Source organism: Plodia interpunctella, chromosome 22 (assembly GCF_027563975.2).
Source record: "Plodia interpunctella isolate USDA-ARS_2022_Savannah chromosome 22, ilPloInte3.2, whole genome shotgun sequence".
Classification (NCBI taxonomy): Eukaryota; Metazoa; Arthropoda; class Insecta; order Lepidoptera; family Pyralidae; genus Plodia; species Plodia interpunctella.
Window position 1 is genome coordinate 5,032,817 of NC_071315.1, and position 15,418 is coordinate 5,048,234.

The window sequence follows — 15,418 nt, forward strand, 5'->3', positions numbered from 1 at the left end:
TTGCTACTTTACAAGCTTACCTATGTATGAGTTCTGTAATGGAAGATGTATGTTTGTTGGGATGGAATCTTACAACTCAAATTTGAAGAAGATATCAACTGGAACTGTTTTAAATTTCGTATACATCTATAGTTCGGATGACAGTGCATTTTTAAGATATATGCATGACTATATGATGCACCCAGGTTCGGCTCCCGACAATAGTCACATGCATGATTTTTTTCGTCACGCGTTACATGCAACAATATCTCACAGACGACGATAAAAGCTTGTTTTAAAAATGACGTTTTTGTAAAAGAAACTTACCAGATTGATAAATATCAGCTGCTATACTATATTATGAATGAGAAAGTCTACGTTCATCTAAGCAGGTACCCCACAGCCTGTCCTTCTCCACACTTCAAACTACATGTATTCAAAATTTCAAGAAGATTGGTTGAGCTTGTAGATGTACTCGTAACAAACAAAAAACAAACTTACTTTTGCATTTATAATATTACTTAGGTTTAGGATATTATTAGTATTAGGATAGGTACCTACTAAGTTGGTTGTAGTACTTAGTACTATAGTTAGAATCCCCTAAAATTAGGCACCTATTTTTTTAACAGGACAACTTTCTCTAACAAAAACACTCAGAAGAAATAAACATGGTTTACACGCCTACACAAGATAAATGTTATTTTAGGGTGGTATATTTGCAAGCGGCGCCGGGGTCGGACCTTAGGTCTTGTTTTTATAATATGCGGAAGAAATCAAAAACATTCGTTACAAAAAAATATAGGTACCTTAAGGACAATGTAGCGACAACGTCCTGCCTCGTCGCAACGCAACACGACTGACTGAACAATGGGACATGGCACTTAGTTGTCAAACCATTATATAAATTATATCGTACCTATTTATAGTTACTTGAAATGACATTATCGATGTCTATGAAATTACACCAATATCTATACTATAATTATAAAGAGTTTGTATGTTTGAGGCGGGTAATCTCCGAAACTACCGAACCGATTTCCATCCGATCCAAGATTGCTATAGGCTATATTTTAACTTAAATTCCCACGGGAGCGAAGCCCCGGGCAACATCTAGTAATTTATAAAATAGATAATTTCCAACGACTTACTCAAATCAGCTACTTACCTACCTATTTATTTTCTAATGACAATAACATCAGAGAACAATGAAGAAGTACATTTTTATTTCGTACTTAATTGTTCTGAGATTCATAATATGGAGCTTGTACGACAGTGATGTGCTATGACGTTGGATTCAAAAAGCATTCACAAAAATTTTAAATGACATTAGGTATAAATATTAAAACTGTGAATTTAAATTACAATAATACCTATTTGATTGGATATCAAAGTCAAGTGGCCAATTCTAGATAATACCTGACATAAATGATCCCAATTCCTACTTATCCTACATTCTCCCTTCGAATTTCAAATTCAAATGGATTCTATCCATGGGCGTTTCCCCCCCAAAGGCGTTATCTCTCCCAACCAATGAAAATGCAAGGATTTCCCTCTAAGGATAACGGAGCTACCTGATTGGGCAGTCCTTTGACACCTATTGATGATGTCCAGAGTCCTGATGACCTTGAAAATTATAGTTATCTCTCTCTATTTGTTATTCAGTTTATTACGTTATTCTTTTCTGGCGAAATGACATTAGGTAGGTACCATCCTCTCATACTCGAACTCTCTCATAAGTGCAATACACAAAAATTATATTCGCTGATATCTGTTTTATTTTATTTATTTCAAATAAGTAGAAGTAGATACCTACTTACTTAGATAGCATTTTTTATATTTTGTGTGATAGAAGATCCACACAAAATATAAAAAATAGCCAAATTTTCACACAATGTTGGATAATGAAATAGATTATTGTTTTCAAATAAATATATAGTCAAAAATGACAATAAATATAGTCAGCGGATGGAAAGTGTAAAAAGAAATTCTTTTCAAAAATTATTATTCTGTTAGCGCCATCTGTTGATTAAAATAATAAACCAATGATTAATACTACATATAATCACTGCCATCTATTAACGAGAAGTAAAACTAAACGGTACTAACATTTTCACTTGTTTCTAATAGATGTCTGAGTGAGCTAACAAATGTTTAATTTTTATCCAAATATTACTTCAAAAAAAAATTTATTAGATTTATGACATAGTAAAAAGGAGCAAATTTAAATCTTAAAAAATAACATATTTACACACGTAGTAGTTTTTGCTACTGGCAACAACAAACTGACGCGTGTTTGTCGTCTTCGATTGCTAGTGGTGTGCAAAAAAGTATCGACACTTTTGTAAAATTTCTCAAACAGAAATTTTACAAATCTATATCCCTATAGGTATCCCGTCAAATTATTTATTGATAAGTAAATCGAGCGAGCCTTGCAAGTTTCATGTGATATAATTATGTAAATTAGGGTTAATTATTTTGCGAAATAAATAAATAAAATAAACAATATGTAACGTTTCGCACAATTTTTTTTATTAACAACTAAAAAATATACATGAATCAAAATAAATTGAAATTTTGAAAGTTTTTTATAAACATAAAATAAACTGACATTCTGTTTTTTAATTTTTATGACTGGTACGATATTTTTATTTTATTTTTATTTTATTTATTAAGATACACATAACAAATTGTCACCAAAAAGATACAATGTATACTAAACTAAATATTATAACTAGGCAACAACTCAACACATGCGTATACAACAAGTTTGAATATAAAAACAATATAACTTAGAGAGCTAAAAAAAAAAGCTATGTATCCGAACAAAATCTATGTATGTAACAAAGCAAAGCAATTTAATAATAGCTGCCAAACAAGTTAAAACAAGGGAGTAATACATAAAAATACAATAATTTCAAAGTAGGTATTAATGGAAAGGATCTTGACTAAAAATATAACAATCTAAAAATTAAGTATGTGACGTATTTTGTTTTTGAAGGAGAACAAAGTGACTCCAAAAATGTCAACGGATTTGTGGTTGAGCAACAGATCGTTATAAGCTCTGCACATTCGAACCACGGGATTGTAATAAGAGGTGTTATTCTTATACACTTCGAGAACGAACAGCTTATGCGTGGGATTACGTGGCCGATATCTAGTGTTAAAGCTAATGAGGGATAATAATGAGGGAGCGTCAACAAGAGCATTAACTATTTTATATAAGCATACTAAATCACTATAGCTACGACGAGTTCCCAAAGAGGAAATGTTAAAGTATTTAAGTCTATCTGTATATGAAGTCAACTTACGGTGGTTGCCAGTTCTAAATGAAATAATTTTTAAACATCTATTTTGAACTTGTTCAATGCGATCTATGTGAATCTTATAATATGGAGACCAAACAACTGAATTATATTCAAGAATACTTCTTATTAGGGCAAAATATAGATATTTGAAACCACGAACATTTTTGAAATCCTTGGTGCCTCTAGAAATAAATCCCAACAATCTGTTGCTTTTTGCAATAATATAATCATAGTGATTTCGAAATGAGAGCTCACTATCAAAGATCACTCCAAGGTCCCTGATTGTTTCAGTACGTTCAAGTTTGTGGTTACCTATCTTATAATCAAATAAAAACTTCTTTCGTTTACGAGTAAAAGATATGACGAGACATTTTTTCTCATTCAGAAACATTCCATTTTCCTTACACCATTTAGCCACAACATTAAGGTTGTACTGAAGTAGCATAGCTTCATTACAGTTAGACACCGTTTGGAAAATTTTTAAGTCATCAGCATATAGAAGTGCGGGGCAAGTTAACATTTCAGCAAGGTCATTTATAAATATATTAAATAATAAAGGACCTAAATGGGATCCCTGAGGAACGCCAGAAGGTACTTTAATTGGAGAAGAAAGATAACCAGCGATTGCTACAAGCTGACTTCTATTAGCAAGATATGACTGTACCCAGCGCAACAGATTGCCATGAACTCCAAACCGTTCCAGTTTACGACACAGAAGAGCGTGGCTCACCTTGTCGAACGCTTTCGAGAAATCCGTATACAAACTGTCAACCTGCAATGTCTTAGCAAAAGCCTTACACAAATAATTTTTATACTCTAGCAGATTACTAGTTGTTGATTTATTTGCCATAAACCCATGCTGTTTGGTGGATAACAATGGTTTAATATGGTGGAATATTACGTCATAAATAAGACTTTCAAATATTTTGGCAAAACAAGACAGTATACATATAGGCCTGTAGTTCTCACAAAGTGATCGGTCACCTGATTTGTGTACTGGAGTCACATAGGCAGTTTTCCAGTAAGATGGGAAAATACCTGATTGCAATGACATATTATAAATAATTAAAAGAGGAATAGTCAGTTCTATACTACAAGCTTTAATGAAAGAAGATGGAATAGCGTCGGGTCCAGAACCCTTATTTGAGTCCAATTTATTAATTTTTGCCAAAATATCTTCAGCTGAAACCTGAGATACATTAACAGACTCACCATATTGGACATGTTCATTAGGACCATCGGCAAGCCCAGCAGGCGAGTCCACGTAAACAGAGCCAAAATATTGCGCGAAGAGATCACAAGTTTCGGTGTTGTTAGACGATGACACATTACCCAGTTTCACTGATTCAGGGATAGAGTTAAGCTTTCTTTTACTATTGATAAACCGCCAAAAAGTTTTGACATTACCTTTAAGACCGTCTTCAACATATTTAACATACCTTTCGTAACATGACTTTATGAGTTTTTTACACCTCGACCTTAAAAGTGCATAGATGTCGTAATCTCTAGGGTTACCATACTGCTTAAAAAGCCTGTGATATTTATTTTTCTCAGCCAGACACCTTTTAAGAGGTAAACTAAACCATTGTGGATAATTACGAGAGTCGACTTTAATTAATGGGGTGTGACGATTAATAATCTCCCTCAAGCGAACATAAAAAATGTCAACTGCTGCATCAACGTCTGAAACCGATAATAATTTAACCCAATCAGTATTAGTAAGATCTGTTTTTATTTTATCATAATCACATTTATTATAATTTAGGCGATTAACAACACGAGGTTTCATAGTATTAATCGAATAATTAACACAGTCAACCTTAACCAAGAAACAAGGGTGATGCTTATCTAATCGAATTAATGGATCAACAGGTTCGACATGAAGATCTGAGTGACTAGAGAGTACAAGATCAAGTAAACGATTGTTTTTGTTGGGAATATGATTGAATTGTTTCAGATTGCAAAGAGTCATAGTGTCAATAAGCAAACTAGACTTCAAATCTTTAGGCTTATTTGGTATCATTACATTGGATGAACTGTTTTTAGACCACGCAATCTCCGGCATATTAAAATCACCAATACAGATAAAGTCATGATTATCATCAGCATGCAAAATTATATTATATAAACTGTCGTAAAATTCCTGTCGTTTGATTACTGGAATGTCCGGTGGCAAGTAACATAAACAAATATTAATAACTTTTTTATTAACATCATCTTGAATACTCAACCACAAATCCTCCACATTGCTTTCCCAGGCTGTTTGACGGACAAACTTTATATTCTTTTTTATTGCTATGGCTAATCCACCTCCTTCTTTTTTCTGTGAGGTTGTAAGACAACGATCTCTACGTATGACGTTGTAACGGGCGTCGAAAAGTTCGGCATCAAACACACTGTCATTCAAATTTGTCTCAGTCAAACATATGAGATCGTAATTACAATTCAAAATATTCAAATAAAGATTATTAACTTTTGATCTAATTCTGTCAACATTCTGATAATAAACATTCATAATTGAAACTAGAAATATAACCAAATATTAAAACATAATTGTAATAAATTAATATTAAATACAAGTTACAATTTAGACAAAAAATCCTCATTTTTTACTAAAATAGCCCCAGACTGGTCATTCTTGCGGACATAAATACGACCATATTTTACCCATACATACTTATACTCTTTAATTTTAGCTGTCTCTCTAGTCTTCTTGTGTAATATCTTGCATTCCGGGGATAGATGTTCAGCCACATAGATCCTGCTGGTTTCACCAAGAAACCCAAGATGAGAAGAGTTGAGAGGAGCTTCTGGATGTGCTTTGTTAAAGCGCGCAGTCGATGATAGAATTGTGTCACGCAAACGAGGATTACATAAAGTCACCAAAATATTACGTGGGCGTTTCGATGAGTTGTCCATTTTAGCAACACGTCTGCAGGCCTGAATATGCAAGTCGTCAATCGGGACTTTGATCTCAGAACAGAGTTTTTTAAAGATGGCAATCAAATTCTCACTACGACTTTCAGGGACAGCCTGTATTTCCACATTGCAGCTTCTAGACAGTTTTTCTGCGTTTGCTAAACGATTATTCAAATTATTAATATCCTTTCGCAATGAAATACTTTTCGATTCCAGAGACTTAATAGTATTGCATTTTTCCTCCAATTGAGCCTTGAGGGATGCCTGCTCCCCAGAGATAAATTCTATTGAAGTACCATAGTCATTTTTAACTTCCTCAATCACTGTAGCCATTTCGGAGCGAACCAATTTTTTTACATCGTTCTGAAAGTTATTTCTAAATTCCATCATTTTATTCTACAATATATTTTAAAATAAAAAACTTACTAAAGTCAAATTACTAAAGTGTTTTCAGGCAATTAAGTAGTAAAACATAAATCGATAGTTTCTTAGATCGATATGTTTCTCTACTAATCACTAATAAGTTTTGTTGAACGTCAAGTGACGTGTGACGTTCATGTCGTGTTTCGCTGTCGTGTTATTTCACTTTTTACATACGTGTCAAGCTAACTTGAACGTTTTAGGCTTTTCAGCCTTATTTCTAAGGATTTAACTGTAAGTATTTAATAAAATCAATTAACATTTTAGTAGAAGTAATTTCATGCATAGCAATGTTGTGAAAACTTTTTCACTGATGTGATAAACGTATTATATACATGCTATAAAAAATTGCCTTGTTCTGATTGATTTAGCGGAAAATTCATATTAAAAGCATGTTTTGTAGATCCTTATCAGTATAATTTCAGTTAGAGCTGCTTATATTATGTGAAAAATTGCGTTCTTTCTGGAAAAATCTTATTTGATACCTGCCATCTGTGTAAACATCTTTCCATTGAAATAGCCAGTTTTCGCTCTTGAAACGTGTGTTTTGTGTCATAATACTGTAGCAAGCCAATTCATAGTAGGTTTATGTAAATATACATAATAAATATTAAGAAATAAATTTAAAACGGCGTAGTTTCGAAATTAATCTGATAATTTAAATTTGTGAAAGTTTTTTCTTAGGTACAAATAGATTCTTTGTGTTGTAATTAGGTATCATTAGGTAATTTGGACTATTAACTAATCTCTCTCAATCGTGTAAAATTAGTTGCGATTGTTTTATCATTAAATCTTCATTTCTCTGTTGGTTTCCATCTGCCCTAGAAGTAAATATTCTTAGTTTATTTATTAGTTTAATTTCTCTAAACAACCAGTGTTGACCTAATTGCCAATAGTTTTTGTAAGTTTTTTATGTTACCTATATTTATTAGTCCAATCTTAAAAAGAAAAATCTCATATGCAAGCTTTGTTTTTTAAATATTTCTATTTACTTTTGTAGAATCTCAAACATTTATTTGATTCAATTATAAGATTATTATCTATTAAGTAGGTACTAATTCCCAAAATCCATATAAGTAGGTACTTAAAAAATCTGTTCAAGTTCATACTTTTTGCATATATCCAACTAATAATGTATTCTAATTTTAAACATATGTTTTTGTTCAATCAATGTTTATCAATTTCAGGACAAATATACTAACAAACAAACCAAAATGGCACCAAAACAGAGGATGCGCATTGCCAACGAGATCGCCAGCAAAAACATCACGATGAGGGGGAATGTTCCAAAGACCACAAAGGTGAGTGATTTGTTTAAATCCTAAACTCAGCTTTATGACTTACGACTACCAAGGCTTGAACGCTTAAGCTAATTAGGCTGCAGCATAGGGTGCGAGGAACAGCATGCACTGAATCTATTACTCTCATTTCGCATTCGCATCATTGAGGTACCCTCAATTTATAAACTAGATAGACATAACACTAAATTAAAATGCAACTAAATAAATAAATGATCTTATTGGTGATCACAAACAAGATGGAGAGTGCAACTATCTCCACACCAAGAATCAGCTCAATTTGTTGCTCCATTTTTATTTAGAAAGAAGAATATATATTATAATTATTATAATATAGATTCATTCTAATATGAATTTCTCTGGAATGTAAGTTATTGTTGAATTTAAATGTAATCAACTCACCATACCATATAATCTAATTGGACATGTTTCCCAAGTTTATCGTAAACTCATTAATTTGTGTTGTTACGTATGTAATTTGTGTTGTTACGTATGTAACAACACAAATTAATAAGTGTATGTAACAACACAAATATCTGTAGGTATCTACAGATATTACAAATTCCTTAACATTTATGTTGAAATTTATTTTCTATACTTTTCATTTTCGGTGCAATAACTTTTAGTATTGTATTTTATGGTTTAAATAACAGACAAGTATAAAATTATTATGTGATCATATCAATACATGTATACAGTTTGTTTAACGGCTTCCTCTCGGTTTCTTCCTCAGCCGTTGAGGCGCACGAGATGAGAGAGATAGGTCAAGATCAAAGATTTGCTAATCTTTTTCTGATTGACTTGAGTCTACGGAAATATCTTCGATGTTTATCTGTATTTACATATATTTATGATTTATGATTTAAAATACAGTATTGTTGAATAAGTCTCAAAAGTTTCTTTTGAAGCTAACTCAATGGTGCGTGATTAAGTTCTAAATATTTATTTATTTGAATTCATGACGGTAATTTATTTTTTCCAGGAAAAAGAGGATCAATACCCAGTAGCACCTTGGCTTTTGGCTCTCTTCATCTTTGTTGTCTGTGGCTCCGCTGTCTTCCAAATCATCCAATCCATTCGGCTGGCCTAGACTCCCTGTGATTCCGACTGATGATTAGTAACAATACAGTGCAATACTTCGCGGCTTGAGCAGTTACTCTTCGGTATTTATGAACACCTGGTACCTGCATTCCATGACTATAAAGACAATGTTTTTTTTTTAAATTCTATGGACTGCTGACAATTTAGTTTTTATTCATAGTAACTTCTCAAGCAACGATTTACAAAATATAACGTTTTGTGTACCTACACTATACGATATAGTATATGCGCAAAGCTAACTGCGCACTTCTTTCTATGTGTAGCTTCCGAAGTTGCATCATGTGTTTAGTCCTTATAAGCGCAGGTTTTAAATAATCTCAAAAAAAACCTATTGTATCTATTCTTGTATATTGTAAATTGAAATTAATATTAAGGCGAAAATCAAGGCATTTAGATGAAATGTTAAATTTTTTCATTCATTCCTTAATGTTTTTGAGACCAAGTGTTGAATTACGCACAAAAACTGTTTTCTGGACAGAAAGTGGTTTTAATATTAATTCAATTTTATATTAATGAAATTATTTTATATCCCCGCCACTGTGAAGAAATTAATTGTCGGTACTATTTTTAATTTTAAATGTAATTTATTTGATTAAATACAGTATATTTGTCATACGAATAAGTGTTTTTTATACCTTCACTGTTATGAAAGAACATAAAAATATAAATGTATTAGGACAAATCACACAGATTCAGCTAGCCCCAAAGTAGGTTCGAGACTTGTGTTATGGGATACTAACTCAACAATACTATATTTTATAACATATTCATATATAGATAAACATCCAAGACCCTGGCCAATCAGAAAAAGATCATTTCCCATCATGACCCAACCGGGGATCGAACCCGGGACCTCATGGTTCAGAGGCAAGCTCTTTACCACTACGCCACCGAGTACGCCTTTGTACGAATACAAAGAATATAAAAGTAAGTTGCGCATTTTACGTGTGTTTACATGTTGATAGAAACTATCTTTTGGGGTCAAATTGAAAAGCGATATTCGATAATTCGTGTATTCTTATGTCACATGGTATTAATTACATATCAGACTTAATGCAACATTATTTGTTAGGTATAATACAACATTAAACACTATATGGTACATTTATATTACAAATTGTCATGTGATACTTATAACTAATTAACCTTACCGCTAGTTCAAAAACTAAATTTACAGTATTTTTACATAAAAGTTGTGACGAAAATGGTTTATTAACAGTTAAATTTATTTTCTGGACTAACGGTATTGGTATTTCAAGCACCATAATAGCACCAATTTGCTGTATAAAGCCTTTATAACAGATATATTCAACGTTACGCAGCGCTAATTCGTCTCTAACTTTTGTTTACAAATAGTGAGCAATATGCTTACTGTTTGGCAAATTTAAAGATAAAACAAATGAAGTCTAAAAAGCCACTCATGTGAGGGAACAGGAGGAAGTGTGGAAAGATATCCACGCCCCGCTCGACGCCCCGCGCAACGTCATATATATATCAAAGAAGACTCGAAAATGTGATTAATTAATTGTGATGAATCTAATTATATATTGTCACCAAGATTATCAAATCAAATTAATGATTTCTGATGTCGGTGATCGTGTGGCAAGATACTACCTGTTATATTATAAGCGAACACATCATGCATTCGCAGCAGCTTTCATATCGGTGACTTGCAAATTTGAGGAGTGTCGTCTTCGAGGATGTGTGTCAACAGACGGTCTGAAAACGAAGGATGCCAAAGATTGTGCGTGTGCGGAGATAAAGTAAGATAGCGGACCCTGGACTCCGACGCTCTATGGCGTGAAAAGGAGCCGGGAAAACGCTCGGATGCTCTCACCTACACAGGCCTGAATCGCTTTCTTCTTAAGGCTGATTTACTCTCAAAGCGAGCGAATGCTCATTCTACTCCCACTCGGCTCAGTCCAACCAATCCACAGCTAATGGCTAGCCACTGTAAACGCACCTTTAGATCACGTTTTGACAACCAACAATTTTTTCTTCCGTACTTAGACGATATACGACTAGGGATAAATCTATAATCTTGATGCCATTTTATAACTTGTGATAAATAATAGGTGCTAAAATTGTGATTTGCAAAATTAAATTGTGCTTCACAAAAGTACACTGCGTCATTACTATACAAAAATAAACGGTTAATATTACAGTGTAGTGATTATAATGTACCATCGATAAACAGTAACCTTGTTTTGAACAAGTTATACAATTGATAGATACGAGTGAAATTTTAAAACGTGAACAAATAAGTAATTAGATTGTTTACAAACTTTTATCAGTGAAGATAAAGCTAATACTTCAGAAATCCACATTTTCCACGCCATTTTGGCGAATTAACGTATTTGATGACCCCCGAAGAATCATGAGAGCCTAGTATCCCGGAAAAAGTTCGATTTTTAGGTGCCTGAATCATAATTTTCCTGAAGTGTGGATTATAAATCAAACCAATGACAAATAGATTATATAGTAATAACCATGCAGGAAAATAAGATCAAATTGACTGTTTCTTATACAAAAACAACTCGCCCTTGAAACTTGTTTTCAAACTAGGCGAATGCGAAAGGATATAATGTTCGAATCATCCCCGAACATTTATTTCAAAATTACACAACAACCACATATCATCCAAGTTGCTGGCTTTCAAATTAAATCTTATAGAAACTATTTTAACGTATCATAAATGGCCTCGTTGGGATATGTACCATTCAAATGGATACTGTTGCTAAAACTTAAACAATTATCTTTACTTAAATGGACTTCTGCCCTATCTACACTTTGACTTTCAGTTTCAGGATAATCATCCATGTTACTAGTGATCTCCAGCCGTATCGCATGGATTTTAGGATCTGAAGGAACTTTGTCTCGCTCCCACGAATCTATCGCTATCGACACATCGTTTCTACTCCCTGTGTCATCTATTTCACTGGAAGTCACACTCGAATTGTCCAAATCGAAGTCTGTTGTCTTTTCTATAACAACCACTTCAATATGTCTAAAAGGGTTCTCTTGATTCTCAATCATCTGCCTCGCTCTTTCATCGTTTCTTATAATAACTTCTTTCTTAACATTACAAATCACTGGATCGGTAGCTAATACATCTATATTATTATCATAGTTTTCTTCATCATTCACTTTATTCCCATTAGGAGTACATATTTCTGCGTAAATATTGTCTGAACTTGCATCTGAATCTGCCTTTTCTTCTTTAATTTCAACAGCATCAGCAACTTGGCCGTATGGTAAATCTTCAATAACTGGAAGCTTGCGTTTCTGTATTGAGGATATTGATCGTCGTATCTTCACCTGGATCTGTGGTTCTTCCTCGGATATATCAACAGTTGTTATTTCGTCCTCTATTTCAGATTTAGGTGTTGGCGCCCTTGGCTTGTCAATTTTCTTTCTGAAATTAACAAGCTTGTCGCTATCAGCTGAGCGTTCACTCTTCGTTGGCATACTGTTGCTGTTGCTACCTTCTTTTTTATCACTTAGTTTCTTGGGATGTAACAAATTTGATGTAGATTTACTGAGCACACGTTTTGTCTTAACATGGAATTCTGAACACAGCTTTTCAGTGATAAACGAATGTTGTTTGTAGTTTATTTCAAAATCGCTGTCGTTATACAAAGACCCAACACCGAACATATTAATTTCTTCACAACTTTGTATTTGATTGTAGGACTCTGACTTAGCCATAGCTTTTTCTGGGATTAAGTCTGGTTGTATCCTTTGTCTTCTTTCAAGATTGGTTGATGACTTGGTAGCTGATGACTTTTTGAGCATGTTTTCGTCCAAAGACTTTAGCTTTCTGCTAGAACTGGCGTCACTTTCCATAGAACCACAATAGTTTATTTGGTCAACGCTTAGATTCTTACGGCCGTGTTTCATGGCGATGCCGCTGTTCTCATCTGTATTGAAGGAGTTGTCTGGCATGCCAGTTTGAACTGACACAGATTTCGTCAAGATAGGCTTTTTATGGTTAGAGCTACATTGACTAGTCCCCATGTCGGACGAAGACGTCGTGAGACTTTTGTATGAATAGCTCTTTTCTGTTGTACCGTCATTTTTCCTCGTAGCTCCGAATCTATCTTCAATAAGCTTTGCCATGTCTTGGTACCGCTCAATTGAACTATGTTTCTCTCCTAAAGGATCAAATGGGTCCTTAACACTAACCTTCTCACTGTTTTCTATAGCAGTTAACTTTTCATCAGTCAATTTCTCGGTGCTCTTTAACAGTTTAATATTTTTAAACCATTTGCTCTTCTTCTGCCCTGAATCTTCTCTGAACACTTGCATTTTATCGTTCGAGAACTGTTCCTGCTCAATTTTCTCTTCAACCTTCTCGTCTTTTCCTTCATCATCGCTATACACGTCGTAATTCATATGTTCGAGTTCGTTTTTGCTTAAAAATATGATAGAGCCTTCAGTCTCGTCGGGTATATCTTTGAGAACCTTCTCGCTTTTCCCGAAAAGTCTTGAAGTGTCAATCTTAAGTCCTTGCAAGGTGAATTTGCGTTCTTTTTCAAACTTGACTGGTTCGTGGTCTTCCCTGATGAGGTCCTCTGCGGTTTTAGCTTTGCCGACGACGGCGGTGCTGGCGTAGGAGATCTGCCTGATCCAGTTGTCAACGTTGAGTTGACAGAAAGTTAGCGCTTTCTGCAGGCGGGCTGATAGGAACATCCTCTTTTCACTCTCGAAGCCTAGTTGCGTCCGGCGGATTCTCACGTTGCTGTTGAGAGGAAGGAGTTGCAGGGTCTCCTTGGCGTGATAGCGGGGGTCCACCTGCTTGCTGGGGCTGGAGGGCATTGACCCGTACTCCGGTAGGGTGCACATCACTAATACTGGCTCTGTCACCGCCGCCCGCAGCAGAAGATCATCTGAAATTTGGAAAAAATATTTTGTTAGTAAGGAGGTGAGTGACTAAGAAATTTATTACATTCTTTGCTGCGAAGTTCCGTGAAGCTCTGGGACCGCATAATAAAAGAACTTACGTCAACCCTCTTTATGGATGCTATTGTCGTCTATCAGCTGTCAAGGTTGAAGGTTAAAAAAAGTTTTTAAAAGAAAAAAACTATTATTTTATTTGATTGTTTTCAACCTTACCTCCAACATCATGCGCCATCTCGATCGGCACCGTACCGGCCAGCAAACGCACTCTGGTGGGAAGTCGCCATAAACTTAGGAGATGTGGCAATCTATGCGCTCGCGCACCTGCCTCGGGGGGCGGGGGTGCCTCCCCCGCCGGCTCCCAGTCCGTAGGGGAGAGCTCCTCGGGACACACCTCATACAACTCGCCTTTCGTGTTAATTGGCACGAAGAGCTCCTGGAAAAATATGAGCGCCTGGTAAATTATGCCATTTTAAAATAATATTAAATGTTTTATACAGTTGAAATATTCAGTAAATTTCGATATTACGATGCTATTCGATAACAGATGGCGCTGGTAGTAATGAAATAATGGTATAATGGTAAACGTTAGTATATTCATGGAATTACCATCATTATTACGAAATTCAACAAGTTTCTAATTTTGAATAAATCTGAGGTAATTATACAGAGCTGTATTTTTCTAATTCTACGAAATCATTACTATTATAGATAATTAAAGTGTCTGCGATCAATCATTGCTGAGAAGTAGCCCGAGGTTCAAACCTGTTCTGCTGTTCGGTTGCCGAATAAAATCTAGTTTTTTGTCAATGGTGCAATGTCTGGTCTAGAGCTAGGCAGGTATAGTAATTGCATCAGATTTTTACGAGGGCGGTGTTGCTTTTAATTTTTTTTAGTAAAGATATTTTTTTTAACGTATAAAAAAAAATTATCAGCATTTACTCAGTTTTTGATTTGGAAATTTCATATTTTGCTAAAATAATTAACCCTGTCCCTGGCTACGAATATGCGTATTGGTCGCTGCATCTGTGGTTAATCGTTGTTAATAAAGGATACGAGATGGCGCTGATATCATATCGTCAACTAAATTTCTAAAGATCAGTATTTATCAATCAAACCATACAATTTAAAATAAGTTTATAATTAAAATCAGTTTTTAAAATATATACACTTTTATTGAAAGTACTGCATATAAGCGACACTATAATAGATTTAATCTAAATAAAGTTTAATCTAAATCACGACATGAAAATTTTTACAATGCTTGATTATATAAAGAAGCGCAAAAATTCGAAATATCGTGTCTATTGAAAGGAGAGACGGTTAGCACTCCCCTTGACAAGGATGGAACACATTAAATGGTTAAGGCACTCAACTTGACCACATTTTTTTTCATGTTATGCTTCTCTTTCGTGTCGAATTGACTATTAAACGATATTGGACTATAAGTAGCTGTTAGCTGAATAGGATAGATAACATGTGACAAAAACACCAAAT

General features: G+C 34.3%; 2 protein-coding genes and 1 non-coding gene across 4 annotated transcripts in view; 2 read left to right on the forward strand and 1 right to left on the reverse strand.

The window, feature by feature from the left end:
• The first annotated feature begins 6,732 nt into the window (after positions 1–6,732).
• On the forward strand, positions 6,733–9,644 carry LOC128679615 (uncharacterized protein). Its single transcript, XM_053761989.1, has 3 exons — positions 6,733–6,857; positions 7,811–7,924; positions 8,904–9,644. The coding sequence occupies exons 2-3, from the start codon at positions 7,838–7,840 to the stop codon at positions 9,009–9,011; spliced, it is 195 nt and encodes a 64-aa protein (XP_053617964.1). The 5' UTR covers positions 6,733–6,857; positions 7,811–7,837; the 3' UTR covers positions 9,012–9,644.
• A 377-nt stretch (positions 9,645–10,021) lies between these two features.
• Positions 10,022–15,418, reverse strand: part of B4 — a 90,720-nt gene continuing 85,323 nt past the window's right edge. For both annotated transcript variants that reach the window (XM_053761986.1, XM_064436689.1), the window contains 2 exons: positions 14,138–14,357; positions 10,022–13,911 (listed from right to left, as the gene is read on the reverse strand). In XM_053761986.1, the coding sequence (XP_053617961.1) occupies positions 11,699–13,911; positions 14,138–14,357 (2,433 nt within the window). In that variant the 3' untranslated portion in view covers positions 10,022–11,698. The remainder of the gene's footprint in view (positions 13,912–14,137; positions 14,358–15,418) is intronic.
• On the forward strand, positions 15,222–15,313 carry LOC128680025 (U6atac minor spliceosomal RNA). Its single transcript, XR_008405805.1, has one exon. It is a non-coding gene; the product is annotated as a U6atac minor spliceosomal RNA (small nuclear RNA).

Coding starts and splice junctions, on each gene's coding strand:
- LOC128679615 (XM_053761989.1), top strand. CDS start 7,838: ATGGCACCAAAACAGAGGATGCGCATTGCCAACGAGATCGCCAGCAAA. Junction 7,925..8,903: donor ATGTTCCAAAGACCACAAAG/GTGAGTGATTTG, acceptor TATTTTTTCCAG/GAAAAAGAGGATCAATACCC.